The sequence below is a fragment of the Suncus etruscus genome, chromosome 4 (genome assembly GCF_024139225.1).
Source record: "Suncus etruscus isolate mSunEtr1 chromosome 4, mSunEtr1.pri.cur, whole genome shotgun sequence".
NCBI lineage: Eukaryota > Metazoa > Chordata > Mammalia > Eulipotyphla > Soricidae > Suncus > Suncus etruscus.
In genome coordinates this window covers 1,540,154-1,566,216 of record NC_064851.1, presented here as the reverse complement: position 1 = coordinate 1,566,216, position 26,063 = coordinate 1,540,154, and the positions used below count along the sequence as shown (strand labels likewise).

Sequence of the window (26,063 nt, the reverse complement as noted above, 5' to 3'; positions counted from 1 at the left end):
CCTGGAAAGGAGACGAGGTCAAAGGGTCTGAGGCTCCTGGGGAACATTGTCCTGACCTATGACCCTGACCCAGCCCTGAGGGTGGGGCCACACTCATTTGCGGGTTCTGAGCAAACAGGGGTGGGGGGAAGGTGTTGGTCCAATGACCAAGTGGGAGCCCAGGGGAGGGGAGGCTAAGGAAAAGGTGGACTGGGGCCGTCACTGTCCTGAAAATCATGTTAGCACTGTTGTAACAAGGTGACCTAAGCTACTAGAGGAAAAACACAGAGACAGACAGACAGAGACAGAGACTCAGACAGAGAGACAGAGATACAAAGAGACAGATGGAGGGAAGAAGAGGAGGAAGAAAGGGGAAGGAAGGAAGGAAGGAAGGAAGGAAGGAAGGAAGGAAGGAAGGAAGGAAGGAAGGAAGGGAGGGAGGGAGGGAGGGAGGGAGGGAGGGAGGGAGGGAGGGAGGAAGGAAGGGAGGAAGGAAGGAAGGAAGGAAGGAAGGAAGGAAGGAAGGAAGGAAGGAAGGAAGGAAGGAAGGAAGGAAGGAAAGGGAGGGAGGGAGGAAGGAAGGAAGGAAGGGAGGAAGGAAGGAAGGAAGGAAGGAAAGGGAGGGAGGGAGGAAGGAAGGGAGGAAGGAAGGAAGGAAGGAGAGGACGGAAGGAAGGAAGGAGAGGACGGAAGGAAGGAGAGGACGGAAGGAAGGAGAGGACGGAAGAAAGAAAGGATGGAGTAAGGGAGGAAGGGAAGGAGGAAGGAAGGAAGGAAGGAAGGAAGGAAGGAGGGAGGGAAAGAAGGAAGGAAGGGAGGGAGGGAGGAAGAAAGGAAGGAAGGCAAGAGGGCAGGAGTGAGGTGGGCCATACCCCTGCTCCCCCATACAAGCCATACCTGAGCTCCGATACCCCCTTGTCCAGGCTGCGGGCCCTGCACTCTTCCCGCACAGACAAGACCAGATGCTGCCCTGGTGCTCACCCAGCCGAAGCTGCCACCAGGCCAGGGCCCGAACGGAGTCATGCTCTCCACAGAGCCAGCAGGACAGAATCTCGGTGTATATGTGGATGTCTGTGTGAGAAAGACTGTGCGAGTGCAGGCTGGTGTAAGTATCCGTGTGTGCAACGTGTGAGTATATAAATATGTGAGAATGTGGAGTAAGGAAATGAATATAAAAGTGCATGCATGGGGAAGCATGTACGTGTACATGTGTGTGGGACTGTGTGTATTTATGCATGTGTGGATTTGTGGAGGTAACTTTTGTGTGTCTGTGTTGTGTCTACATGTGTGTCTGTGTGTTTATTTGTGTGCATGTCATGTGTCTGTCTATGTGTGTCTATCTGTGTCTGTCTGTGTGTCTGCATATGTGTCTCTGCCTGTAGGTGCCATATCTGCCCTTCCTACTCCAGACTGTTCTCCCAGGAAAGGTGGGATGAAGTTGGCACCCTTGGGCCTCCCCTAGTGCCTGGACTGAAATAGAGGCTTCAGCTTCCCAGAAAATTGGGGTGACTTTTTTTCTCCAATCATGCTATGGCAGCTCAGGACTCTGAAGTTTCCACCCAGGTGTCTCGGGGAGGCACCACCCAGATTTGCAGCCCCTTCTCCGCGCCTGGTCGCTGCATCCTTCATCCCAGAATCAGGGCACATCTGCTGCAGGAATTTCACCTTTAATCTTCACTGTGGAAGAGGCATCACCACCCCAGAGCAGAATGACCCTCGCCCTCGTGCTGCTGCCAAATAAATCCTCGAGTCACCCAAACCAAACACCCAACCTCTTCAATTGCCCAAAACCCACCCCCATAAACACCCGAAAGACCCGCTGAGTGTGAGACCTCCCCCCATGCTTGAAAGTGACCCCCTCAGCCCAGAGCCAAAGCAGCACCACATTTCGCTTAATTTCACCCCCTCACTGTGCTCAAAGTTGGGGTTTGACTGTGGCACCCCCCACCAGCCTCTCTAGCCTTGTTCAGCTGCATTGTGGGGCTTGGGGGGCACTTGGTCTATAAAGGGAGCCCCCCCAAGTAGAATTGAATGAGAGCACAGAACAAGGCAATGCTCTACTGGCAGAGTTGGGGGGGCCAGGTGTTCCCTCCCTGATCTGGGGGTGGGGGTCTTCTCCAACCCTCTGAACTGCCAGGACTGCAAGCTGTGCCCTTCCAAATCTCCCCAACATCCCCTTCCACATTCACAAGAATGGGTGTATTTCTGAGCCAAGTGGGACTGCCCACAGGGAAGACAGTGGCCAAGCCCCAAAACCAGAACCCTGTCTGAAAACTCAGGAAACACCTGTCGATCAAGCCACCAGGTAAACCATCTTCTTCCCCTTCATGGTTCGCGTCTTCAGGCCCAGGTAGCGGCGGTCCGTCTTCAGCGGCTGCCCGTACACCATGTCCTCGAAGAACTTGGGCTCCAGGGAGTCCTCGCCCTCGCCCTCGGCCTCGCGCTGGCACAGCACAAAGGCCACCAGCTTCCGCAGTTTGCGGTGCAGGTATGCTGCGGCCTCGGCCTCGTCCGACAGCTCCTCGAACACCGGCTGTTTCATGGCCTTGTAGGTGGACAGAATGACGACCTGGAACAAGTTGACAAGGATACAGATCATGAGCAGCACAAAGGCAGCCAGGAAGAGTAGGCCCATCAGGCGACTGCTGTGAAAAGTGGTGCTACCAAAGGCCGCCACGCAGTAGGTGAGTGTGGTCTGCATGGCACGCACCAGGCTGCTGTAGCTCCATTCGTGCTGGCCGAACACCAGGCAGCCGAAGACCACATAGACCAGCAGAAACACAGCCCCGACTAGCGCCATGTGGCAGATGCCCAGCATGGCCACCTGGATGGCACGCTGTACCAGACGCACGGTGTAGAAGACACGGGCATACCGGAGGCTCTTAAGGATGGCGAGGAAAACCAGGAAGCCCAGGACCACCCGCAGGGAGTAGTCAACCTGAGCTACAGCATGGAAGGGCACGAACTCGGCTGGGTGAGCCAGGCTGGCACGGATCAGGCGGGTGGCCAGGAGGTGTTTCTCCAAGAAGAGCTTGATCCCCACCGCGAAGAGGCACTTGAGAACCAGGTTGAGGCAGTTGTAGGCACTGAGCAGGTAGGTGGCCCGCTCATGCCACACGACGAACGCCTCATCTGCGACGTAGGCCACAAAGAAGGTGAGGAGGGCCACGTACAGGTAGACTTCGGCAGACGTGGTGGGGTTCCAGTCAGCCAACGCAAAGGCGTGCAGGGAGAGGCTCGTGTTCACGACCCCCAGCTGTGAGGCCTCGAACAGAACCGACAGGCTGCAGAGGAGGCCGGCGTCGGGGCTCAGCATACTCAGCTCCAGGAACACAGCCCATGTCCTCTCGTCCAGCCAGTTGCCCGCACGGAGCACCACAAGCCGCAGCGTGGAGTTGGAGCGCTGCTCGCTGGGGTGCAAGTGGACGGCGTAGCCGCCTGGGCCATAGCTGTTCAGGAGTCCCACGGTTGCATAGGTCCAGCCCTTCGTGGGCTGCCGGTACATGAATGCTTCGTCCTTCAGGGCCGAGGCGTCACTCCAAGTCCTCGAGTAGTTCCTGACGTCCTCGGGGTCGACGCCGTACTCGGGGTGACAATGTAGGTCCCCCTGGTTTGGGTTGGGCGCCAGTTTCCGGGCAGCCGGGCAATGCTTGGCTCCAGGCACTGCCCGCACTTGTCTCAGGAGTGGGAGGCCCAGGATCTTGCAGGAGCTGTCAGGCAAGAAGGTAGGGTGCTGGTCACTGTGGAGCAAGGGCAGAGCCACCCGATGGAGCCACTGGTAGACATCGGGCAGCTTGGTCACCGTGTCCAGGCCCTCAGAGAAGCGGTCTCGGAGGAAACGATGGTGCTCATAACTGTCAGCGTGGCGCAGCACGGCGGCCAGGGTGAGAAGCAGGGCCAGGAAGACGAGGTGCATGAGCACGTAGCTGAGAAAGCGCAGTGCCCGCCGCCGTAGCCGCCGGCGCCGCTGGAAGATCCTGATCTCGTCGGCTGTAAGCGGCTGGTACATGCGAGAATGGCGCAGCTGGACCAGGTCCTGGTGCAGCATCTCGGCCTCCTTCGGTTTCAGGCTCCTGCCAGGCAGGTTGATCTCTATGTACTGGTAGTTGCTGGTCCATGACAAGTTCTTGCAGTACTTGGGCTGGTTGGTCCTGTAGCCCGTGGCCAGCAAGAGCTTGATTGGTTGGATCAGGAGCACGGACTGGCAGAAGGAACAGAAGGAAGCGAAGAGCCACTCCAGGGACTTCTCATAGCCGTAGGTCAGCCCGTAGAAGACAATAAAGAAGGAGGAGACGCTGATGACGAGGAACACTAGCAGCCAGGCGACAAGCACGCACCACGTGGGCAGGACAATCCGGAACTTCTTCTTGGGGGGCTCCAGGTCCTCGGAGGCGGCCGCTGCGCTCTTGGGATCCTGGGACGTCCCTTGGACATTGGCGTTGCTGACGTTCCTGTTGGCCAGGATGGAGTCCTGGGGCTTGCTCAAGGATTTCAAGGACTTGGTGTGTTTCTGGGGTGTGGACCTGAGGTGTTTCTGAGGTGTTTGTTTCTGAGATACCTGTTGCTGGGGAATGGCCTCGGGGGGTGGCGGGCTTGCCTTATCCTGCGACTTGTCAACCATCTTCCTGGCTGGCTTCTTGGGTGCCTTGGCAGTCTCCCGGGTATACCAGGCCTCCAGCCGCTCCTCCCAGTGGCCCTGCTCGGCCGGCGCGGCCTGCTTTTGCGTCTCCACATCCTCCAACGTGGCATCCGGCCGCTTCTGAGAGTAGGTGAACAAGGAGGTGATGGCCAGCTGGGCCGGGAAGGTGATGAGGTTGCTCTGCATGCCGATGACCATGGACTGGACGTAGTGCAGAGTCGTGGGGTTGTCGGGGCCCTCTGGGTTGAGGTTAAAAAACATGATGTTGCAGACGAGCGTGGACAGCAGCGAGGCCACGCAGCAGGACAGCCGCTGCAGCCGGTTAAAGGAGTTGCTGACCACGCCGACGAAGACGGAGAACCAAGAGTGTTCGGTGCCCAGGCTCTGCCCGTAGTCGATGAGGAAATAGTCCTTGCGTTCCAGGGGGGCATCGGGGGGCATGGGGGTGAGGGTCACTTCCAGGACGGTGTCCACTGACAGCCACTGGCGGCACAAGAAGAGCCAGATGCGCCGGCTGAAGAGGCTTTCCACCTTGACCCTGCTCAGGTACCAGCTGGGCGCCAGGCCCTCGTTGTTGTGCCAAACGCGGAGGGACTGGATGTCGCCCAGGACTGTGGGCGTCGTCAGCAGGAAGGTGTTGATGCTGCCGCGGTACAGACTCTTGATCTGAGGGTGGCTCAGGCAGTGCACGTCGCTGGTGGCCTCGGAGCCCCGCAGCTGCACGAAGACGTCTGCGCTGGTGCCGGCACAACAGCGGCTGCCGGTGAAGAAGGTGAGGAGGTAGCACATGGTGTCATTCGGGTCGTTGTCGGGAAGCACGACCACGTGGTCCCGCAGGTACTGGTCCGTCTCGTCACGGTGCAAGGCCCAGAAAGCGAAGACCACGTAGACGAGCATGATGAAGAGGATGGTGAAGAGGGTCACAGGGTTCTGGGGGATGGTCTTGATGACCTCGAAGCGGAGGTCCACGAAGTTGGGGGTCACCAGCACCCGCGAGGTCAGGAAGTGGGTCTTGAGCTGCTGCCCGGCCAACTTGATGAAGTTGGACTGGCGCCGGGAGCGGCTGAGCCTGGACCGGCACACGCAGTGTACCCGCGCCCACGTGGTCCTGGGCCCCAGCACGCACGCGTGTTCCCGCCACTCGTCGAGGCCGTCCCCGTCCATGTCCAGGCAGCTCAGGCGCAGCACCGCGACACTCACCAGCTGGTCATTGGGGTGGGTGACAAAGCGTGGGGCCTGCAGCACCACAACCAGGTGCGTCTCGGATGCAGGGTTCTTCTCGGTGACCAGCTGCAGCAGGGATGGGGACAGGCAGAGCACCCGGGGCGACTGCACGGGGCAGGCCGGGTCGAAGAGGCTGCTCTGGTTGGCCACGGGTGGGAGGTCAGGGGGCACCAGGAAGGTGGCGACATGAGCGGCGGCAGAGACCTGGTGGCCAGCATACAAAGTGGCAGTGAAAACCACCGTCACCTCTGTCAGGATGTACACCAGGACCTCCCGCGTGGTGCCTTCCACCTGGAAGCTGAAGGCCCCCGTGGTGGTCCTCCAGCTCTCCGAGGACCACCCAGGCTTCCTCGTGGGCCCCACGGTGAGGGGGAAGAGGCCAGCACTCAGGTTCCGGCGTAGCAGAAACACATCCGCCACGTCGGGGATGACGTTCACCTCGTCCCCATTCTCCGACGTCCCAGTCACTTCGAAGCCCCCCACCTGGACTGAGCTGAGCTCGGGGTAGGTGAGCCAGGCGAAGGGGTCGGTGGCAAACACACAGAACATCGCGGAGACTGGGGAGCTGCTGGGCACCGCCTGGACGCTGCTCTCAGTCAGCATGGGCTGGAAGCAGGGCCCAGCCGACTCCTCACACAGGCTGCTGATTTCTGCTCTCAGCGTCTTGCGGATGTAGATGTTGACGCCGGCACTCCTCATTACGGTGGTCTCATTGCCCGGCACCTTCCTGGCCATGACGGTGTCCACCAGGCCCTGCAGGACATAGAGTGGCTCCTCCACCACCTCGTAGTAGCTGGTGTAGGCCAGGAGGTTGGACAGGGCGGTGAGGACACCTGTACACACCATGTCCACCTGGTTACCCTTAATTGTGCTGTGAAGCTGCAGGGCCCGGCTGTTCTGCCAGATCTTCAGGGCCAACCGTTTCTGGGCCAGCCGTGTGAACTCGGCCACCTTCTTGGTCAGCTTGGTGACCAGCACAATCACCTGGCTGATATCCTCTATGGTGACCAGGGGCAGCAGGAATGACAGGTTGATCAGGTCCAGGTGGAGGCTGGCTAGGTTTGCCTGCAGTGCCAGCTCGTCCTGCATGTGATTGAGCACACAGGTGGCCAGGTAGAGCAGGTAGCCGGCGGCCAGGAAGTTCTTCCTGCTGACCAAATCAATGAAGGATGAGTTGGGCGCTGTGGTAAGACTGTACAGACGCTGCAGGAGAGCCTTCGACGAGAAGGTGTTGGTGGTCTTGTGCACCGTGGCCTGAAACGTCAGCTGGGAGAAGGCACCCAGGGAGTCGGAGACCTGAGCGTAGAGCGTCAGAGAATCTCCATCAGCCGCGTCCCCCCTGGGGAGGAAGGTGGCGGGAGTGGTGGACATGTGACCCAGGTACAGGATAGCTCCCAGAAGGTTCTCCTTGAGGGAGCTGATCTCTCCAAAACCGTGCAGATCCAAGACTACAATTTTATACGTCAGGGGGCTGTTCTTGTCCTGGAAATCTGAGCAGCGGACGACAAATTCTGTGAACAGCTCGATGCCTTGGGCGGGATCCACGACGCACTGGCCAACCTCTGGGGGGTGATTGATGGCGAAGATGTGCCACCGGCGAACCTCCTGGCCACCCCAGGTGCTGAGCTGCACCTGCAGCTGATAAGTGGCTTCTGGGAGGTCCTGCATAGCGAAAGCTTTCAGGGACAGGTAGGGTGTGTTCCTCCCAGTGGTGGTCTGCTTTGACCAATCGAATGGAATATCTTGGAACAGTCCCGAGCTTCTGAGGGACCATCTGTAGACGTCACGGTCGGAGCACTGGGTACAGTTGAGAAACAGAGAGAGCGTGTTGGAAACCAGGGGGAACGGGCGACAGTTTTCCAGGCAGGCGATGTAGCTGATCGGGACCGGGCCTGCCCCGACCTGGACGATTTTCTCAGCCGAGGCGTTCCTGCTTCCCTTCTGCACCATCAATGTGAACAGGTACCTGCTGTTGCCCCTGAGGGTTCCCGGCTGGAAGGTCAGAACCGGCCCCTGGGAGGCCCACCACAGCTGAGACCGGCCTGGCACACAATGGCCATTCTGGCGACGGCCCTGGATGATGGTGCAGAACCAGAAAAAATGCAGACCAGCCTGAGGGTCACTGGCGTCGGGGTCCGAGGACAAGGAGCCGTTGAGGACCAGCTGGCCCATGAACGACACCGACAGCGTCGGGGGCCCCGTGATGATGGCGCTCAGGGGGTTCCGCACGAAGGTGATGTAGAAGCAGTCGGACACTTGCAGGAGAAGTTGTTCGTCTCTCAGGAGGCTCAGAGAGTAGTTGAAGGCGTAGGTGCCGGGCGCTAAGAAGTTGCTGGGGATGATGAGGATCCACCCGTTGGTGCCCAACTCCAGGTTGACCTTCAGAGACTTGCTCCAGTCGTGGGGGCCCCTCGTGTTCTGCACGGGCAGCACCTGCCATTTCTCCACGTGGACAACGGCCTGTGGGCAGTCGAGGCGCACCCTGGCGTCCAGAGTCACCCCCAGCTTGCGGTGCACCTGCAGCGGGGACGGGCCATGGTCCGAGGTGATCTTCAGGTGCTGGACGTTGCAGGCCGCGCGTTTCTGGCGGGCCCGGCTGGCCCAGAGGGCCGCGGATCTCCGGGTCGCGTTGTCTGCGCGCAGGGGCGCACGGAGGGCGCACGGGGCGCCGAGCTCACTGGGCGAGGGCGCGGTCGGGGCGCGCGCGGGGACCTGGTCTCCGTCTCCGACGCCCTCCGGGCCGTCCCGCGGGGGGATCGGGGTCCCCGGCTCAGGCGGGTGCTGGGGGGCTGCAGGCGGCGCCCCTTGGGGCGTCCGGGGTGCGGGGAGGAGGCCCAGGACTAAGCTGGGGAACAGAAGCGCAGGTCCAGGCCACATGGCGCCCTCCGCCGTCCAGCTGGGACAGGGCGCTAGTCCAACGGCCGCCACCGGGGGCCTCGGGGTCACGAGGTCACGAGGGGGTGCGGTCCAGGATGCCGGGGTCACGGGGACCCGGGGGACCCAGCCGTGAGGGAAGCTGGGAGGTGGGACCCCAGGACCAGACTGAGGTTGGGGCGAGGCAAGAGGCACTAGGGACTGGGGGGCAGATATTGGGGGCACTGGTTACCCGAAAAGCCTGGGCAGGGGCTGAGAGTGAGGGGTGGAGCCCTGCCCTGTCTAAACCCACCTGGGGGTGCAGATGGGCTGACCCTCCCACCATCACACACACCCCATTTCTCCAACGTGGCAGGACTCTCTGCAGTGGGGCAGGAACAACTCAGTTGTGAGGTAAGAGGGGGGAGAGGAGGAGGAAGCCTTCATTTTAGGGGAGGAGGGCGAGTCCATTTTAGGGAGGACAGTTCATTGCCTTGGTTTTGGCTTTTGGGCCACACAGGGACTACCCTGGCACTGCACTCAGAAATCACTCCCGGCAGTCTCAGGGTGCCCTATGGGATGCCAGAGATGGAAGCCCTCCCTGCTCTGCTCCATTCATCCGTGCCTGTCCATCCACCTTCTGTGTTTTTATAACTAACAAAGTGGACTGATTCTTTTTTTTTTTTTTTTAACTTTCTCGGGCCGGAGTGGTGGCGCAAGTGGTAAGGCATCTGCCTTGTGCGCACTAGCCTAGGGCAGACGCGGTTTGATCCCCCGGCATCCCATATGGTCTCCCAAGCCAGGAGCAATTTCTGAGCACATAGCTAGAAGTAACCCCTGAGCATCACCAGGTGTGGTCCAGAAACCAAACCAAAACAAAACAAAACAAAAAACCTTTCGCTTGAAGCTTAGATGCAGGAGTTTAATTCAGGTTCATTCTGCCTTTTAGGCAGAAGCTGTCCAGAGCTATCTTTGAGGTCCTGCTTGGTAGGAGGCCAGCTGTTCGAATTGTACATCTGTGCTGCCTGAGCCTCCCTTTCTAGTGTTTTCTATCCTGTTTTCTCACTCTTAAGTGTTTATTTGCAGGCCTTGAATCACTCCTGGTAGTGCTGAGATCATATGAGGTGCCAGGAATCAAACCCAGGGCCAGCCACACGCAAGGCAAGTGCTCTACCACTGTCTTTTCTTTCCATCCTCCCTACCCCACCCTTTACTCATTTTAAAATTGATATTTTTGTCACTTTACCCACATGTTGGGTGAGTTCTTTACACTAAGCTTTCCCAATATGTAATTAGCAGATATTTCTCCCATTGTGTAGTTTTTCTTATACAGAACAGTTTTAAATATTGACCAAAATCCAGTTTCCATATTGTTTTCTTTGGCTGTCTTTTGGACAATGCAAGGACCATGAACAAAGAAAGAAACTGGTTCCAAGTGCGATAACACAGCTTATCGCCCTACGAGTTTTAAGGTCTACTCTCTTTCTTAGATAAATAAAAGCAAATATTTTCATGCCATGTTTGTGACCATGTCAAAATCTCTGATGTAAAAGACAGCCACTCTGGGGACAGAAATGATAGCACAGCTTTGCACACAGATAACCTCCAGGTTTGACCCCGGACATCTGGTTTCATGAACCTGCCGGGGTGATACCCAAACACAGAGCTAGGTATGACCTGTTTTATATGAAAACATTTCCATAAGATTATTCTTTGCAAGACTATACTTTCAGGGATTATTTCTATAGTATGTAACTAGAGAAGTTTCTAGCACCCGAAGCCTTGAGGAGGAGCCAGAGCGTCCTCTCCTGAGCGTGAAGCCGGCTCTAGGTGTTGCTTCTGTGACTGCCTTTGGCCATTGATGATTGTTCTTCCCTTCCTTTGGAAGGGGTAGAGGGAGAGGATGCAGTTTGAGTGGTAAAAAAGAAAAAAAAATTATTCTTTTCCTGTTGTCCCACCTTGACCTTCCAAGTAGGGGCACTGTGAAGAGCCGAATAAATAGTTTGAGAGCGAGGTGTTCAGGGTCTTTTGGCAGAATTTACTGGCTGGCTCCAGGTTGTTGTTTTTTTTTTTTTGGAGCTGGTGGTAGGCTGACAAAGGACTCTGCGTCCGACCTTCTTACCCCTTTGCCCTTCTGTCTGTGTGGATTATTTGCTGCGGATAAATATTACCAAGACCTCCCCCCACAAGGGGATAGGGGATGGGAATCAATTTCTCATTCTGGGAGCTCTTTGGATACACAACCAACCAACAAAGGAGTAAAGGGGATCCAAAATGACCCAAAACCAAAACAAATAAAAAAGCACTTTTAAAGAAGAGAACCTGATCTGCTCTTAACACTTGCTTTGGGTATCAGGTGTGTAATGGGGGTGAGGGAGATTTATTTGGGGGGGCAGATCACACCTGCTGGTGCTCAGGACTTATTTCTTCTTAGCTCTGTGCTCAGGGGAACAGTGAGGAGGATCAAGCAACCTGAAGTATCTCTCTCACCTAAGGGTGTGTGTATTTGAGGAGGGTTTTGGTTTGGTTTGGTTTGGGGCCACACCCCGTGGTGCTCAGGGCTTACTCGTGGCTCTGTGCTCAGAAATTGCTCTTGGCTGCAGCTGCCTGGCTAGCTCAGTCGGTAGAGCATGAGACTTTTTTTTTATTTTTTTTTATTTTTAATTATGAGAACAATGATGCAAAGAGGAGAAGGTAAAGTTACAGTGGAAGGACAATCGCCCATGAACAGAGTTCTCAAAAGAAATCCCCTTGCTGATGCCTAAATATTGAACTTATAGTCAAAGAACATTAAGAAAAATAAGGAAGAACCCATGTACAATTACTTTGTCCACAAGTCCCCCGATTGTAGTACATTATAACATTTCTTAGCAGTACACAAAGCAATCTAAAGTCATGAGATTTATGTGACTCCTTAAACATTGAAGGCATAGTATTTCATGCACATGCATATTAGTTTAAGTTAACATCAAAAGTTTAAGGGTTTTTTTTTAAGGGTTAGAGTCAAAAGAGCACAGTAAGAACGGTGCTATAGTGGCAAATATTGTTTGCATAGGCCCACCAAAATATGGGGGACATGGAAAGGAAAAGCCTTGGTCTAAATACAAGGAGACCCTACCCCTGAAGTTTCCTGGCATAAGACCAATTCTAGGCTCCAGGCAAACTAGTTTATTCAATCCAAGTCATGGTCTGTAGTGCCAATACAGTTTTATTTTTCACGTGTTATGTCCAGGAGAATGATGTGCTGTTCAAAGACACCAAGACCACAGTCTCATGCAAAAGCAGGGGGTTTATTTCAAGCATATGCAGGGGCTGAGCTAGAATCCAGCATAAGCTAGAAACTGCCAGCCCTGAGCCATGAGCTTACAAGCTGTATATAGTATTTCAAACAATAGAAAGGTATAGTAGATTGATTTGTTTTAGGAAGTACATGACATCTGGCATTTGCTCAATCACATTTTTGCAAGGTGCAGGTGCAAGCTTACAGGGTTAACATGACCAGGTTAAAACCATGTAGGAACAGAAAGAAAGTTAAACTATAACTGGGTCTACAAGTTCCCACAATTGTGAAGGGGGGTGAGTGATCAGGGCAGTCAGAAAACTCAGGGAAAACTTAAGTTCCCAGAATTGTGAAAGGGGGTAGGTGATCAGGGCAGTTAGCAAACCCAGGGGAAACTTTTCCTTTACACACACAGTCTCTATTGTTGGCATCAGGTTTCTGTATTAAAGATCCTGGAATCTGCACATCCTATATTGAAGTCAGGCTGGTGTGGAGTATCCTCTAGTTTCACCTCACAATTAAGGGGCAATACAGAAAGCTCTGTCTGGTAAGCAGGTCATTGTTCTTGTTAAGTCTTCTCAGTGTTAAGGGAAGTCTCTTTTGAGTAGGTCGATGTCAGAGCCACAGTAGGGTCTTCCCTGGTAGTGGATTGCCTCCAGGTGATGTTATAGACAACCTTGGATGTTTTGTAGATGTCTTCTCTAGATCAGGGGTGGATGGAGAATGCCCATTCTTCTGAGGCCTGTGCCAGGCCTTTATGTCAATGTTCAGGGTGTAAGGTTCCATTGTACTACAAGATTTGTGTGTTCCCCTCTCTATTAGATAAGAACTTATTTGTATATTTAGTATTTTCCCATTTTAATGTGCCTATGCAAACAAGAAATAAAGCCACATGGGATATCAGAGTATATGGGGGCATAAGAACACATCCAACAATACCCATGACTTGGTTCAAACATAAGCATTAAACTGAGGGACTCTTTCACCAAATTCCCTATTGAACAGTTCACAAAGAGAAGAAAAGATAAAAAAAGGGGGGGAGGGGGGAATCATCACTGTATAAGAAAATATTCAGCAAGAGTTATAGCCGTCAAAGAAAACACATAAAATGCTGAAAAGACATACGTGGGCTGGGGAGGTGGGGCAAAATAAAAGAAAAAAGAAAAAAAGAAAGAAAAAGAAAAGACATACGTGTCCTTTTTATACCTTTTGGAATAGTTGGGGGGGGTGTTAAATCCAGGACACCACTTGGTCTGTGACTTAGGACTCTACAGTACTTAAGTTAAAAAGGGTAAATGTGGAGTAATGATAGGGGGTGAGAGAGTTAAAGAGAAAAATGATTTTTGTAGGTGTCTGCAAAAGGGCAGAGTACAAAATGGACATTCTGCATACATAAATACATAATTCAATGATAGTGAGTACTGTTAATGCGCCCCCGAGCAGTTTTGAAAATATAGACTGGTAAGAGATTACCAGTGACTGCTTCAAGAAGCTGGGAGGCTGGAAGTTCAGGGCCCCCACCCAGCCCCTCCCTAAGGAGCCGAGTGGGGAATGGGGGAAAGCCTAGGGTACCTTCAAGCTCTGCCAAGGGACCCACCTTGCTGGCTTGCCCAGGCATGTGGCCCTGGAAAGCCCTGGAGATCTGGAGCAAGGCGGTAGAGGAGTGCTGGGGTCACCCAAGTCCCACACCCCACCCCCAGGCCTGGTTAAGAAGGCCTCTGGCATGGCGGAGGCCTGCCGAACCCCAGAGCATGAGATTCTTAATGTCAGGGCTGTGGGTTCAAGCCCCATGCTGGACGCATGAGCAATTTTTGCAAGTGAACACTTTGAAAGTCATGGGGCAGACAAGATAGCATGGAGATAGGGTGTTTGCCTTGCATGCAGGACGGTGGTTTGAACCCTGGCATCCCATATGATCCCCTGAGCCAGTCAGGAGTTATTTCTGAGCGTAGAACCAGGAGTAACTCCTGGGCGCTGCTAGGTGTGACCCAAAAGAAACAAAAAAAGAAAAAAGAAATCACTCCTTGAAGACTTGGGGGACCATATGGGATGCCGGAGATCAAACCTAGGTCTGTCCTGGGTTGGCTGTGTGCAAGGTAAACACTCTACCGCTGTGCTCTCACTCCGGCCCATATTGGGGGAGTTTTTTTTATCAAAGCACATAAAGAAGCTGGAGGCTGTGGGTGCTGGCAGAACTTGAGAGGAGAAGATGATATTGGCAGGATCCTGTGGGAATACTCCGAAGCATTTCTGGGTCCAGGGCAACAGTTTGGGGTGCAGCTATGTGTGCAGGGGCCGTTTAAAAGCAACTGATAGTAACCAAACTTTAAAAGATTCCTGTGATGATGGCAGGTTGGGGAGGGAGGTGGGGGACACACACATGGGATGCCGGGGATCAAACACGGGTTGGCTGCATGCAAGGCAACTGCCCTAACCCATTGTGCTGTTGTTCCAGTATCGTGAGTGGCTTTTAAAATAACAATTGTTTATGTAAAACAATCTTTACAATAAATAAAATAAAAAATATATGCAATAATGGGGCCGGAGCGACAGCACAGGGGGTAGACATTTGCCTTTGCCTTGCAAGCAGGCAACCCAGCTTTGATCCCCAGAATCCCACAGGGTCCCCCAAGCCTGCCAGGAATAATTTCTGAGTGCAGAACCAGGAGTAACCCCCGAGCGCTTTTGGCTATGGACCAAAGACCAAACAAAGGAAAGAAGGGGCGGGAGAGATAGCATGGAGGTAGGGCATTTGCTTTGCAATCAGAAGGTCGGTGGTTCGAATCCCGACATCCCCTAGCTTGCCAGGAGCGATTTCTGAGCCTAGAGCTAGGAGGAACCCCTGAGCGCTGCCGGGTGTGACCAAAAACAAAAACAAAAAGAAAAAAGAAAAGCAAAAGCAAATCATGAAAAGTGACTTAGGGGCCCTGAGAGATAGCACAGCGGCGTTTGCCTTGCAAGCAGCCGATCCAGGACCAAAGGTGGTTGGTTCGAATCCCGGTGTCCCATATGGTCTCCTGTGCCTGCCAGGAGCTATTTCTGAGCACACAGCCAGGAGTGACCCCTGAGCACCGCCGGGTGTGGGCAAAAAAAAAAAAAAAAAAAAGAAAAGAAAAGAAAAAAGAAAAGTGACTTAGAGGTTGGGGTTCAATCCCCAGCAGACCCTTTAGGCCCCGGAGCCCCCCAGAAGGTCATTCGGGGGTAGAGGAAATAGGACTGAATCCTGAGCACCCCCGATGGCCCAGGGCGCTGCTGGAGAAGCCGCGCAGGAGCCCCCAGGGCCGCGGTGCAACCGTCCGTCTCCACCCCAGCGCCCTGGGAACGGTCCCTGGCGGCCGCCGCACCCGGGACTCCGCGGCCGGGGGTGTGTCCGGAGCCGACCAATGAGAGAGCGTCGTCGAGCCCCGCCCCTCCGACCTGAAGCCACGCCCACTAGAGGCGAGGCAACGCCCTTTGAGCGAAGGCTCCGCCCCCACGCCGTTGCGCCGAGCGGTCCTGCCTCGACGCCACGCCCCCTTCACAGCGTAGCCACGCCCCTCATCTCTTGATCACGCCCCTTCCCTAAGCCTCGGCCCTGCCAGAAGTCCTAGACCAGAGCCCGACCTCAGTGGATCGCACCGTTTGCGCCATGGACGGGACCGCACCACTCCGCGATTGCCAGGTAGGTCAGTGGGCACCGGCCGCCGCCCCTGCCCCGCCTCGGACCGTGATCACCACCCCGCGCCCAGCCCCTGCTGCCCCTCCGGGTCACCAAGCAGGCACAGGCACGGGCTGCTGGCAGTCTGGAGCTTTGGGAGTGCGCCCTGGGGTGGACGCACACTGGGTGGGTGGGCAGGGGTGGGCAGGGGGTGGGCAGACCCGCCCCGGCCAGCGCCTGGGACTCAGGGCTCCCCTGAACCTGCACCCTGCACCCTGCCCCGTCCCACCTCCACCCGCTGGGCTCAGAGGGAAGGAATCAATCCTGGGACTTTGCCCAGAGTCCACCTAAGCTGGGGACTGGGGTGTCACGTGTGTGTGTATGTGTTTATGTGTACACCCGTGTGTCTCTGTGTGTCTGTGGGCATCTCTGTGTGTGATCCAGTGTATATGCACATGGGCGTGTACCACTGTGTGTTGAGGGCTACCTGCCCCTGCCTGAGCCCAGTCTGTCCCTGTGCAGGCCTGGAAGGACGCAGGGCTGCCGCTCTCGACCACCAGCAACGAGGCCTGCAAGCTGTTTGATGCCACCCTGACCCAGGTATGGTATTATGGCATGGGGCTGTGCTCACGGGGGTACGGGCTGGCACACACCGGCCAGGCTACAGAGCCCCTTGGACCACAGCCACAGCCACAGCCACCGCTGGGGGTCGGAGGAGCTTTGCAGGTTCGCAGTCGGCAGGTTGGGCATCTGGGGAGCTCCCTGCTCTGGGCGTCTTCCTGGGTACCGTGTCTTGGCAATGAGTAGGCTATGGCAGTGAGCCCGCAGAAGCAAAGTGTCGAGTGTGTGGCCCCCCCCCCCCATTTCAAGAAGAGGCTCATGGGGCCTATCCAAGTAGAACCCCCATGGCATCCCCATCATTTCTAACCCTGCTCTGGTGTGGGATGTGAGGCCTGACAGCTTTGCCAGGTGGGACAACAGGTTCCGAGTGCTGCTGGTGGGCACCGGACATAGGGCCATCGTGGGCTTACCTGGGCCCGCACACACTGTGGAAACTGAGCAGCAGGTGCGGATGGAAGCTTCTAGAATTGCGGAACTTGGCTGTGAGCCCCTGAGCTCCTCACCAGCCTGAGCCTGCCCTGCACACCCCTTGGACTGGCCATGCCTCTCCTCTGGGAGGTCAAGTCTCTGCTGGGGTGACATCAGCTCCCCCCAGCTGGGGACGGTTCCACGCAATTCCTGAGTGCCAGGGGAAACCCCCTTTCCCTGTTCAACCATGTGCATCATGTGTGTTTGTGTGCATGTATGTATCTGTGTGGATGAGGATGAAAATGCACGAATGAATCCATGGGACTACATGTGGGGTGAGTGACTGTGTGTCTGTGTGAGTGTATCTCTGTGTCTGTGTGTCTGTGAGTGTATTTGTGTGTGGCTGTAAGGTGTCGATTGTGTTTGTGTGAATGAGATCATCTGTGTCTGTGTGTGTCTCTGTGTGTGTCTGTATGAGTGTGTGCACGTGTCTGTCTTCATACCCACATGCCTACCTATGTGCCATGTGTCTACATGTACCTGGCCTGCATTTGCACTCGAGTCTATGCCTCCTGCTCCTTCTAGATTTTCAGTGTGGAACCTGCAGCCTGAGCTCAGTTCGGACCCGGTCCCAGCCCTATCCCTCTGTCTGTGTAGGCTCCAGGGGTCCTCAAACTTTTTAAACAAGGGGCCAGTTCACTGTCCCTCGGACCATTGGAGGGTCTGACTCTAGTAAAAATAAAACTTATGAACGAATTCTTATGCACACTGCATATATCTTATTTTGCAATGAAGAAACAAAACAGATGCAAATACAATATGTGGCCCACGGGCCATAGTTTGAGGACCACTGGTAGACGCTTCTGCGCTCAGGCCTGGACAAGTGCTGCTGCTCTGGGCACCACTGTGACCTCCAGGGCCTCCTCTGGGCAGTTGTTGGGGCCACACAGTGCCCAAAACAATCATCCCGCAGGACAGTTTGGGGACTGTGCGTACCAAGTCTTATCAGAGCACACACGAGCTGGTTTCTCTGAATCACAACCCAGAGATCAATCGGAACCTTCCAGAATGATAACAGGGACCCTGGAGGAAGTGCCCCTAGGCAGTCCACACACCAGCCTGTGCCCCCATTTCATTTTAGTACGTGAAATGGACCAATGACAAGAGCCTGGGTGGCATTGAGGGCTGCCTGTCCAAGATCAAGGCTGCCGATCCCGGCTTTGGTAAGCCACACCGTCCCCGCACCCAGGGGTTCCAGCCGCCTCTGCCTCCTCACCTGGGACTTGGGCCCGAACCACCCCAGACCCAGAGCAGGGGTTCCACAGTCTGGCTGTGCTGGGGTGGAGAGGGCCCCTTTGACCAAGAGCCCAGAGTTCCCCAGAGCCTTAGAAGGGGCTGGTTTTAAGGCTCAGAGCAGGGCTGACTTTTCCCCCACCCCAGATTCTGCTGTGGCCCAGAGGCCTGTCGGTGGATGCTGTCTTGGCCCAGGCTCAGGGATGCTCAGTTCTGCAAACACACACACAGTGGGGCTGACTCAGGATTCCCCACCCTTGAGCCTCCAGACTCTGAGCACAGCAGAGCAGCTGAGGCTGAGCCCAGCCCAGTTCCCCTGCCAAGAGGAAGGAGGTGCCGGCAGGCCCTCAGAAAACAGCAGAGGGCCCGGAGAAATAGCACAGCGGTGTTTGCCTTGCAAGCAGCCGATCCAGAACCAAAGGTGGTTGGTTCGAATCCCGGTGTCCCATATGGTCCCCCGAGCTTGCCAGGAGCTATTTCTGAGCAGACAGCCAGGAGTAACCCCTGAGCAACGCCGGGTGTGGCCCAAAAACCAAAAGAAAAAAGAAAACAGCAGAGCAAGGGGGGCTGCAGGGTGCTCTGAGGGACCCCACGGTGGGGCCAGGTTGAGTCCTGGGCTGCCCCAGCAGCGTCTCTTTTCTTCCCGCAGCCATGGGTCACGTCCTCAACACTGGGCTCATGCTGATTGGCACCGGGAGCTCCGTGCGGATGGACCCGGAGCTGGCGCAAGCCGTGAGGACTATGGTGGCCACAGCACAGGGCCAGACGCTGACCCCTCGGGAGCGACTGCACGTGTCTGCGGTGGAGAGCTTCGCCAAGGGGTGAGCGGGTGCCCGAATGCCCTGCCCTGTCTGTGACTTTGCCTACAGAGCCAGGCATCAAGACAGGGCTTGGCTAGCCGGACCCCACTTAGAGACCCCATTTTCCAGTCCAGTCTCACACATTGAGGTGGTTTTAGTTTGTGTCACTAAAAACAAAAGCAACAGGATGCGGGGGCCGGAGAGATAGCATGGAGGTAAGGCGTTTGCCTTTCATGCAGGAGGTCATCGGTTCGAATCCCGGCGCCCCATGTGGTTCCCTGTGCCTGCCAGGAGCAATTTCTGAGCCTGGAGCCAGGAATAACCCCTGAGCACTGCCGGGTGTGACCCAAAAACCACAAAAAAAAAAAAAAAAAAAAGCAACAGGATGCACTACCTTCCATGGGCAGGGAGGGCGCTGGCCTTGCACATGGCAGACCTGGGTTCGAACCCTGGCATCTATAGGGTCGGGTATGCCCCCCCCCAAAAAAAAAACAACAACCAAAAAACAACAGCAACAAACTACCCCACCTCCCCAAATAAAAACAAAATAAAACATTTTCATTTAAAAAAAAAAACACTCCTGGATGGGGTCAGAGCTATAGTAAAATGGTTAGGGTGCTTGCCTTGCAAGTGGCCAATTCAGGTTTATTCCCCAGGATCCCATATGGTCCCCTGAGCACCTCCCTGAGTGATTCCAGAGTGCAGAGTCAGGAGTGACCCCTGTGCACTGCTCAGTGTGACCACCAAACCAATAAAAAACAAAACGAATAAACACTCCTGAGTCAGACCCCAGCATGGCCTATGAGCACCTCTGAGCTTCCTAGCTCCTGGTTTGGCCCCGCAAAACCTGGTGACCTGAGCTCAGGGCCTGCAGGTTCTGGGGACCTCCTAAGACCTTGCCAGGACACTGATTCCCACAGGGCTACTACTTGTACTTGTCTGACCTGTTTGGGTTTCCTGATCCCCACCGCTCCGCTCCCCACCGCTCTGCTCCCCGCCACTCCCCGCCCTGATCTCCCGCTCCAGCCACGCTCCCACTGAGATTGCCTTACCCCAAGGCAGCTGAATTAACCCCTTTTGTGCTGACATGCCATGAGAAATTAGAACCCGGGCTGGCTTTCCAGGAACTTTCCAGAAGCTTGCGAGTTCTGGGAGCAGATTCTTCGGGACCACCCCACTGACATGCTGGCCCTGAAGTTTGTCCACGATACCTACTTCTATTTGGGCTACCAGGAGCAGATGCGGGACTCAGTGGCACGCGTCTACCCCTTCTGGACAGCTTCCGTCCCCCTGAGCAGGTGGGCACCGCCCAGACCCCCGGGCCCTTCCCAGGATCTGGCTGCAGTCTGTCTCAGTCGTGGCCACAATACATGGCTGACTCCTCAGCTTGATTCCCGGGAGCCCCAAGCCTGGACGCTGTCCTCTCGGTTGTGCTCCAGGCACAGGGTCACCATGAGGGGACAGAGCCCATGAGAGATTAGCCTGGCCACTAAGGGCACAGAACAAGGGACTTGCTCCTCTCACATAGGGGGCCAGAGGGGAGGGGCCTTCCCCACGGGTGGGAGGGAGAACAGCATCTAACCCATGTCTGTCTCTCCAGTCCCACGTTTTGTAGAATTTCTGTGTGCGCGTCTCTGTGTCTATATGTGTGTGTGCATATCTGTACATATGTTTCAGTGAGTGTGCATGTCTGTTTCTGTGGGTATATATCCATGTGTCAATGCACACGTCTGTGTATCTGAGCGCAGGCGTGACACGGGGATATGCCAGCTCATGTCTCTCTCTACAGCTACGTGAAAGGAATCTATTCCTTTGGGCTGATGGAGACCAACTTGTATGACCAGGCGGAAAAGCTAGCCAAGGAGGTCAGTGACCACTCACCGTCTCCAGGCCCGCTTGCCACTGTGGCCAGAGCAAGCCAAGCCTCCTCCCGGGATGGGGGACCCGGTCCTGGATCCACTCCTCGTCCAGGGGACTCTGAGACAGGAGCCGGGACACTGGCCCATCTGCAGAGGACAGTGGAAAAGGGTTTGGGGCTGGTAAGGTCCCACTAGCACGTGCCCAGCACATGCCCTCCTGCCCGATCACTCTGGTGGGTTCACTGCTGTGTGTCACCCTCAGGAGCTGGGCCAGGGTGGGCAGCAGCTGGTGGCCGGCCAGGCCCCGGTGCCACGTGAGGGCTGTCCCATGTCACGGCAGCTTTGGTCCTCAGAGTCCTCTTCCCCCCAGGAAACTGAGGCCCAGGGAAGTGGGGGAGCCCTGCGATGTCCCAGCATGGGCTTGCTGGGAGTTCTCAGTGGATGCTCAAGCTCATCTCACACCTTTGCTCACCTGGCACCACATACCTAGGTGAAGGGCCAGGGTAGAAGCTGTTCTTGACACAGCTTTGAGCAGCACCCCAGGCCAGGAACCTACTGTCCTTGGACCTGTTTTGTTCACAGACTCTGCCCTCCCCAACTACCCATCTCCCAGCCAGGCTGCGTTGCCCCAACCAGCTCTTGCCAAATCCCCAACTCCAGGTTTGAGCTGGCAGCACAGGCTCTGTGGGCCAGAGCTCAGCAGTGGGTGCTCCTGTAGGAGGAGCGCCTACTGCCCCTAGAAATCCAGGAGAGGAAGGTGGGTAGCGCCAGGCCAGGGCATCTGGAGGGACTCCCCTCCGTGTCTATGAGGCTAGGAGTGACTCTGGACTCGGGCTGTCTACTGTGAGACTTGAGGGACCCCCTGAGTTGCTGCCCTGTCCATCCTCTGGGGACGCAGGTCAGGTGCTCCTGAGCAGCTGTAGTAGTGCCTGCAGTGGCAGCGTGGCCCTCAGCTATGTCTTGCAGCAGGTCATTTGGCCTGATGGCTCAATGTCATTCGGCGGGTCATTCAACTCCTGCTCGCTCCATCCTTCACCACCACCACCACCACCACCACCACCACCACCACACACACACACACACACAAAGCGCAGACCCTAACTGAGGGGTCCCCCTCCCTGTGCACTGCAGGCGCTGACACTGAACCCTACCGATGCGTGGTCGGTGCATACAGTCGCCCATATCCACGAGATGAAAGCCGAGGTGCAGGCGGGCCTGGACTTTATGGGGCGCTCAGAGCAAAATTGGAAGGTACCAAGCCCAGGCCTGGCATTCAGGCTTCCCGGCCACAGGGTGAGCTATGTGGCCGTGGTTCTTGTCCCAGGCCGCCAAGCTCTCTGCTCCTCTCCTTGTCTCTGCAGGACTCGGACATGCTCGCCTGCCATAACTATTGGCACTGGGCCTTGTACCTGATCGAGAAGGTGATGTAACATTTCTCTGTCTCCGTGTTATTTTTTGTTTGTTTGTTTGTTTTGATTTGGTTTTGGGCCACCCTCAGCAGCACTCAGGGGTTACTCCTGGCTCTGTACTCAGAAATTGCTCCTGGCAGGCTCAGGGAACCATATGGGATGCTAGGTTTGTCCTGGGTCGGCTGCATGCAAAGCGAAAGCTCTACCACTGTGCTATCTCTCAATCTCTCTGCCTCCGTGTTGGGATGGCCTGGGGCAGGGGTGCTACTCGCTTTCTGGGACTTGGGGCATGGCCTCCCACACGGGTGTAATCAGGCCAGCTTCAAGAGCCAGTCAGTGTCTCTGCATGCCAGTTCAGGGATGATGCCCTGTGGACTGTGCTCTGTGATAGCAGGCTCGAGGGCATGTCAGCCGATGCACTGAGGGGGCTGGTCACCTGACTGAGGGTTCACCTCAGTGGGAACAGCTATAGGGTGGTGGCACTGGGTCCTGTGCTGCAGTGACCAGGAGAAATTAGGGGCTCTGGCTTGTCCCTAAGAAGCACACAGGGCTGAGGCCTGTTGGGCGTGTGGACACAGGGCCCAAACTGAAGAAGAGGAATGAAGTGTGTTCCCTGAGAGTCCCCTAGCCTCTATCCCTGCCCCCCCCCCCCCCAGGACCATCACGCCAGGCCTGTCTCTGTACCCTTCTCTGCCCTTATCTCAGAACTTGGCTTTGCAGGGCGAGTATGAAGCGGCCTTGACCATTTACGACACCCACGTAAGTTTAGCTTTGGCCCTGCCCAGGTCCCGTGGGTGGCTGGGAGGGGTGTGTGTCTGACTCTCCCCAAGGGCCTGGGCTAAGCAGGGTACCTCTGGGACCTCTGGCTGTCCTCACTCCCCTTCTCTGTGGCCAAGTGTGGTTCTGGGACCCACAGTGGTGATACATAGCCTCTCATAGCCCAGTGCCCGGCAGCCTTCCTCCAAGGCTGGACAGCTGAGGTAGGGCAGGGTTGGGATGCTTCCTGCTGGCACCATAGCCAACACCTGGATTTGGAGGACCCCTCAGACACCCCCCCTTCTCTTCCAGATCCTCCCCAGCTTGCAGAAAAGTGGGGCTATGCTGGACGTGGTGGACAGCTGCTCCATGCTCTACCGGCTGCAGATGGAAGGTGGGGGGTGTCTTTTCCTCAGGGGGTGGGGTGCCTGGGGCAGCAATTACTGCTGCCCCTGGCTGTCCTTCCTCCCAGAAATCCTGTGTAGCCAGCCTCGTAGGGCTGTTTCTTTCTCAGCCTACTGCCATGTGGCAGGGCACTGGGGCACCACTGGCCAAGGGGCTGCCTCTGCTCCTAGCATGGAGTAGAGAATCGCTCAACCCCAGGGTTTCACACTGATGGTTGTCCCCACTTGCCCCATGCACTGCGGGGAGCCTGGGCAAGGACACACACAGCTTTGGGGGTTCCGGCCTCCTCTGCTGGTGAGCCCACCCATCTCCCCTTGAGCCCCTCTATGAGGGGCAGTCGGGACCCAGCCCAAGGGGTCAGTGCGATGGTTCCAGCAGGCCTGGAGACTTCCGCGTCTGGGGGTGACTGCTGGGGGTGCAGGCCGAGGGCCTGCGGGGAGACAGGCGAGGAAGGCTGCTGGATCGGGCCTCCGGGGCCTGCCAGGGCCTGGCCCATGCCCGTGCCCGTGCCGTGCCGCCCTCGCAGGGGTCCCCGTGGGCGCCCGGTGGCTGGACGTCCTGCCCGTGACCCAGAAGCACACGCGTGACCACGCGCTGCTGTTCAACGACGCGCACTTCCTCATGGCCTCGCTGGGCGCGGGCGACGCGGGGACCACGCAGGAGCTGCTGAGCACGCTGCGGGAGGCCAGCGAGTACGGCGATCGGCGGCCGCGGCCGGGTGGGCGCTGCGCGGGCGGGCCGAGGGGGATCCCGGCGCTGACGGCGCCGTCTCGGTCTCGGCCCGCAGGTCCCCGGGGGAGAGCTGCCAGCTGCGCCTGGCGCGGACCGTGGGGCTGCCCCTGTGCCAGGCCCTGGTGGAGGCGCAGAGCGGCCGCCCCGACCGCGTGCTCGACCTGCTGCTGCCCATCCGCTACCGCGTCGTGCAGATCGGCGGCAGCAACGCGCAGGTGAGCCCCGCCCATGCCCGCCACGGGCCAATCGCTTGGCACGGACGCTGGGTGCGGGCCCCGCCCACCACCGCCCTCTGCCCAATCCCTTTCAGAGACACTAGTCTCGCCCCGCCCACGGCTGCCACTATCCAATCGCTTTGCAGGGGTGCTGGCCTCTTGCCCCGCCTACTTCCACCTTTTGCCCAATCCCCTTCCAGAGATGCTGGTCTCAAACCCCACCCACCGCCGCCCTCTGTCCAATCCCCTTCCAGGGACACTGGTTTCGTCCCGCCCACAGTCCCCAACTGCCCAATCCCTTTCCAGAGACACTGGGTGTTGTCCCGCCCACAGCCCACCACTGTCCAATCCCTTGCACGCTCCGCCTACTTCCACCCTCTGCCCAATCCCTTTCCAGGGACACGAGTCTCGCTCCGCCCACAGCCCTACACTGACCAATCCGATAGTAGAGGCAGGTCTCACCCCCCCCCCGCCCTCCTGTCACTTTTTGCCCCGCCCACAAACCCGCATTGCCCAATCCCCTCGCAGAAAGGCAGCTCCCGCCCCGCCCACACGCCCACCACCCACTTTCCTTGCCCTTGCAGAGAGACATATTCAACCAGCTGCTGATCCACGCGGCTCTCAAGTGCACGGAGGGGCCGCACCGCAACGTGGCGCGGTGAGTGCTCTGCGCAGGGCCCCTGGCCAGCTGCTCCCTGGCCCCAGCGCCCCTCTGCCCATCTCTGGCAGCTCTGCGCCTCTCCCTGTGTGGAATCCCCACTGGACGTCCCACGCAGTGACCCTGGAGCAGAGGGAACCAGGTCGGGGAGGCCGGGGCCAGGCCCAGAGGGTGGGTAGACGCCCCCCAAGAAAACCTCGTCAGGCCCAACTGCCCAGGACCCCCCTATATTCATTAGAGCAGTGGTCCTCAAACTATGGCCCGCGGGCCACATATTGCATTTGTATCTGTTTTGTTTCTTCATTGCAAAATAAGATCTATGCAGTGTGCATAAGAATTCATTCCTAAGTTTTGTTTTTACTAGAGTCAGACCCTCCAATGGTCTGAGGGACAGTGAACTGGCCCCCTGTTGAAAAAGTTTGAGGACCCCTGCATTAGAGAGTCCTGGATGGTTGTGGATGGAGAGTGAGGCCTGCAAGCCCCTCCAGTGTTCAGGGTGGTGACGAGGAAATGATCCACAGGCAGTCAGGTTTCAGGAGAGACATGAAGCTTTATTCATTATAGGCCACATATGTGGCTTCTATCCTAACCTTTCAGGCAGCCGATTTCAGCCGCCCTGGTCTCAACCTGTAGCCTATGCCTCCATGTTGCCAACTCCCCAGCCGCTTCTTCCTCGAATCTCCAAACTTCTTTCTTACACCCCTGAGGCATTCCTTTTATTAGCAACCACAGACCCCTCCCACAAGTGAGCAGGTCTGACTATCAGGGAATACTAGCACTTTGCCCTGGGAGGGGTTGACACCCTTCCACCCCAGGCAGGTGCCAGCCCCAAAGTCTGTGTTCTCCAGGGCTGGGCCACAGATCTCGACTCAGACCCAGGCCGATTGTCCATCTGTCTGTCTGTCTGTCCTCACAGGAGCCTGCTGCTGGAGCGGGATGCCCTGAAGCCCAACTCGCCCCTGACCGAGCGTCTCCTTCGTAGGGCCTCAGCCGTCCACCTCCTGCAGTGACCCAGCCTTGGCTTCCCGCTGCATTTTCTCCAGGTTTCCAAGCCTGGAAGGAAGGCTGGGGGTGGGTGGGTCCAGGCAGGTGTGTCTTGCACCAGCCAGCCCTCTGAGGCACCCCCTTTCCATGCCACACGAATGAGTCTCTGCCGGGTCTTTCTCCACTCTTCTAGGTCTGTAGTTGCTGCCTCATTGGTCCTGGGTCATGCCACGTGTGGCCCCTCTGTCCTTGCCGGCTCCAGGAGCCCACCCCCTGCCTTTGGCACAGCCCACTAAGCTGTGCTCGCCTTA

General features: G+C 56.7%; 2 protein-coding genes and 1 pseudogene across 2 annotated transcripts; 2 read left to right on the top strand and 1 right to left on the bottom strand.

The window, feature by feature from the left end:
- Positions 1 to 2,233: 2,233 nt before the first annotated feature.
- Positions 2,234 to 9,947, bottom strand: PKDREJ (polycystin family receptor for egg jelly). The gene is made up of 3 exons (XM_049771511.1): positions 9,942 to 9,947; positions 4,545 to 8,917; positions 2,234 to 4,502 (listed from the first exon to the last, which is right to left on the bottom strand). The coding sequence occupies exons 1-3, from the start codon at positions 9,945 to 9,947 to the stop codon at positions 2,273 to 2,275; spliced, it is 6,609 nt and encodes a 2,202-aa protein (XP_049627468.1). The 3' UTR covers positions 2,234 to 2,272.
- Positions 9,948 to 10,412: 465 nt separating this feature from the next.
- Positions 10,413 to 10,614, top strand: LOC126008197 (uncharacterized; annotated as a pseudogene).
- Positions 10,615 to 15,548: 4,934 nt separating this feature from the next.
- Positions 15,549 to 25,796, top strand: TTC38 (tetratricopeptide repeat domain 38). Its single transcript, XM_049771616.1, has 14 exons — positions 15,549 to 15,636; positions 16,135 to 16,212; positions 17,783 to 17,864; positions 18,584 to 18,755; positions 19,859 to 20,032; positions 20,524 to 20,599; positions 21,725 to 21,844; positions 21,955 to 22,014; positions 22,723 to 22,761; positions 23,071 to 23,152; positions 23,690 to 23,855; positions 23,951 to 24,110; positions 24,695 to 24,768; positions 25,685 to 25,796. The coding sequence occupies exons 1-14, from the start codon at positions 15,604 to 15,606 to the stop codon at positions 25,776 to 25,778; spliced, it is 1,410 nt and encodes a 469-aa protein (XP_049627573.1). The 5' UTR covers positions 15,549 to 15,603; the 3' UTR covers positions 25,779 to 25,796.
- The last annotated feature ends 267 nt before the right edge of the window (positions 25,797 to 26,063 follow it).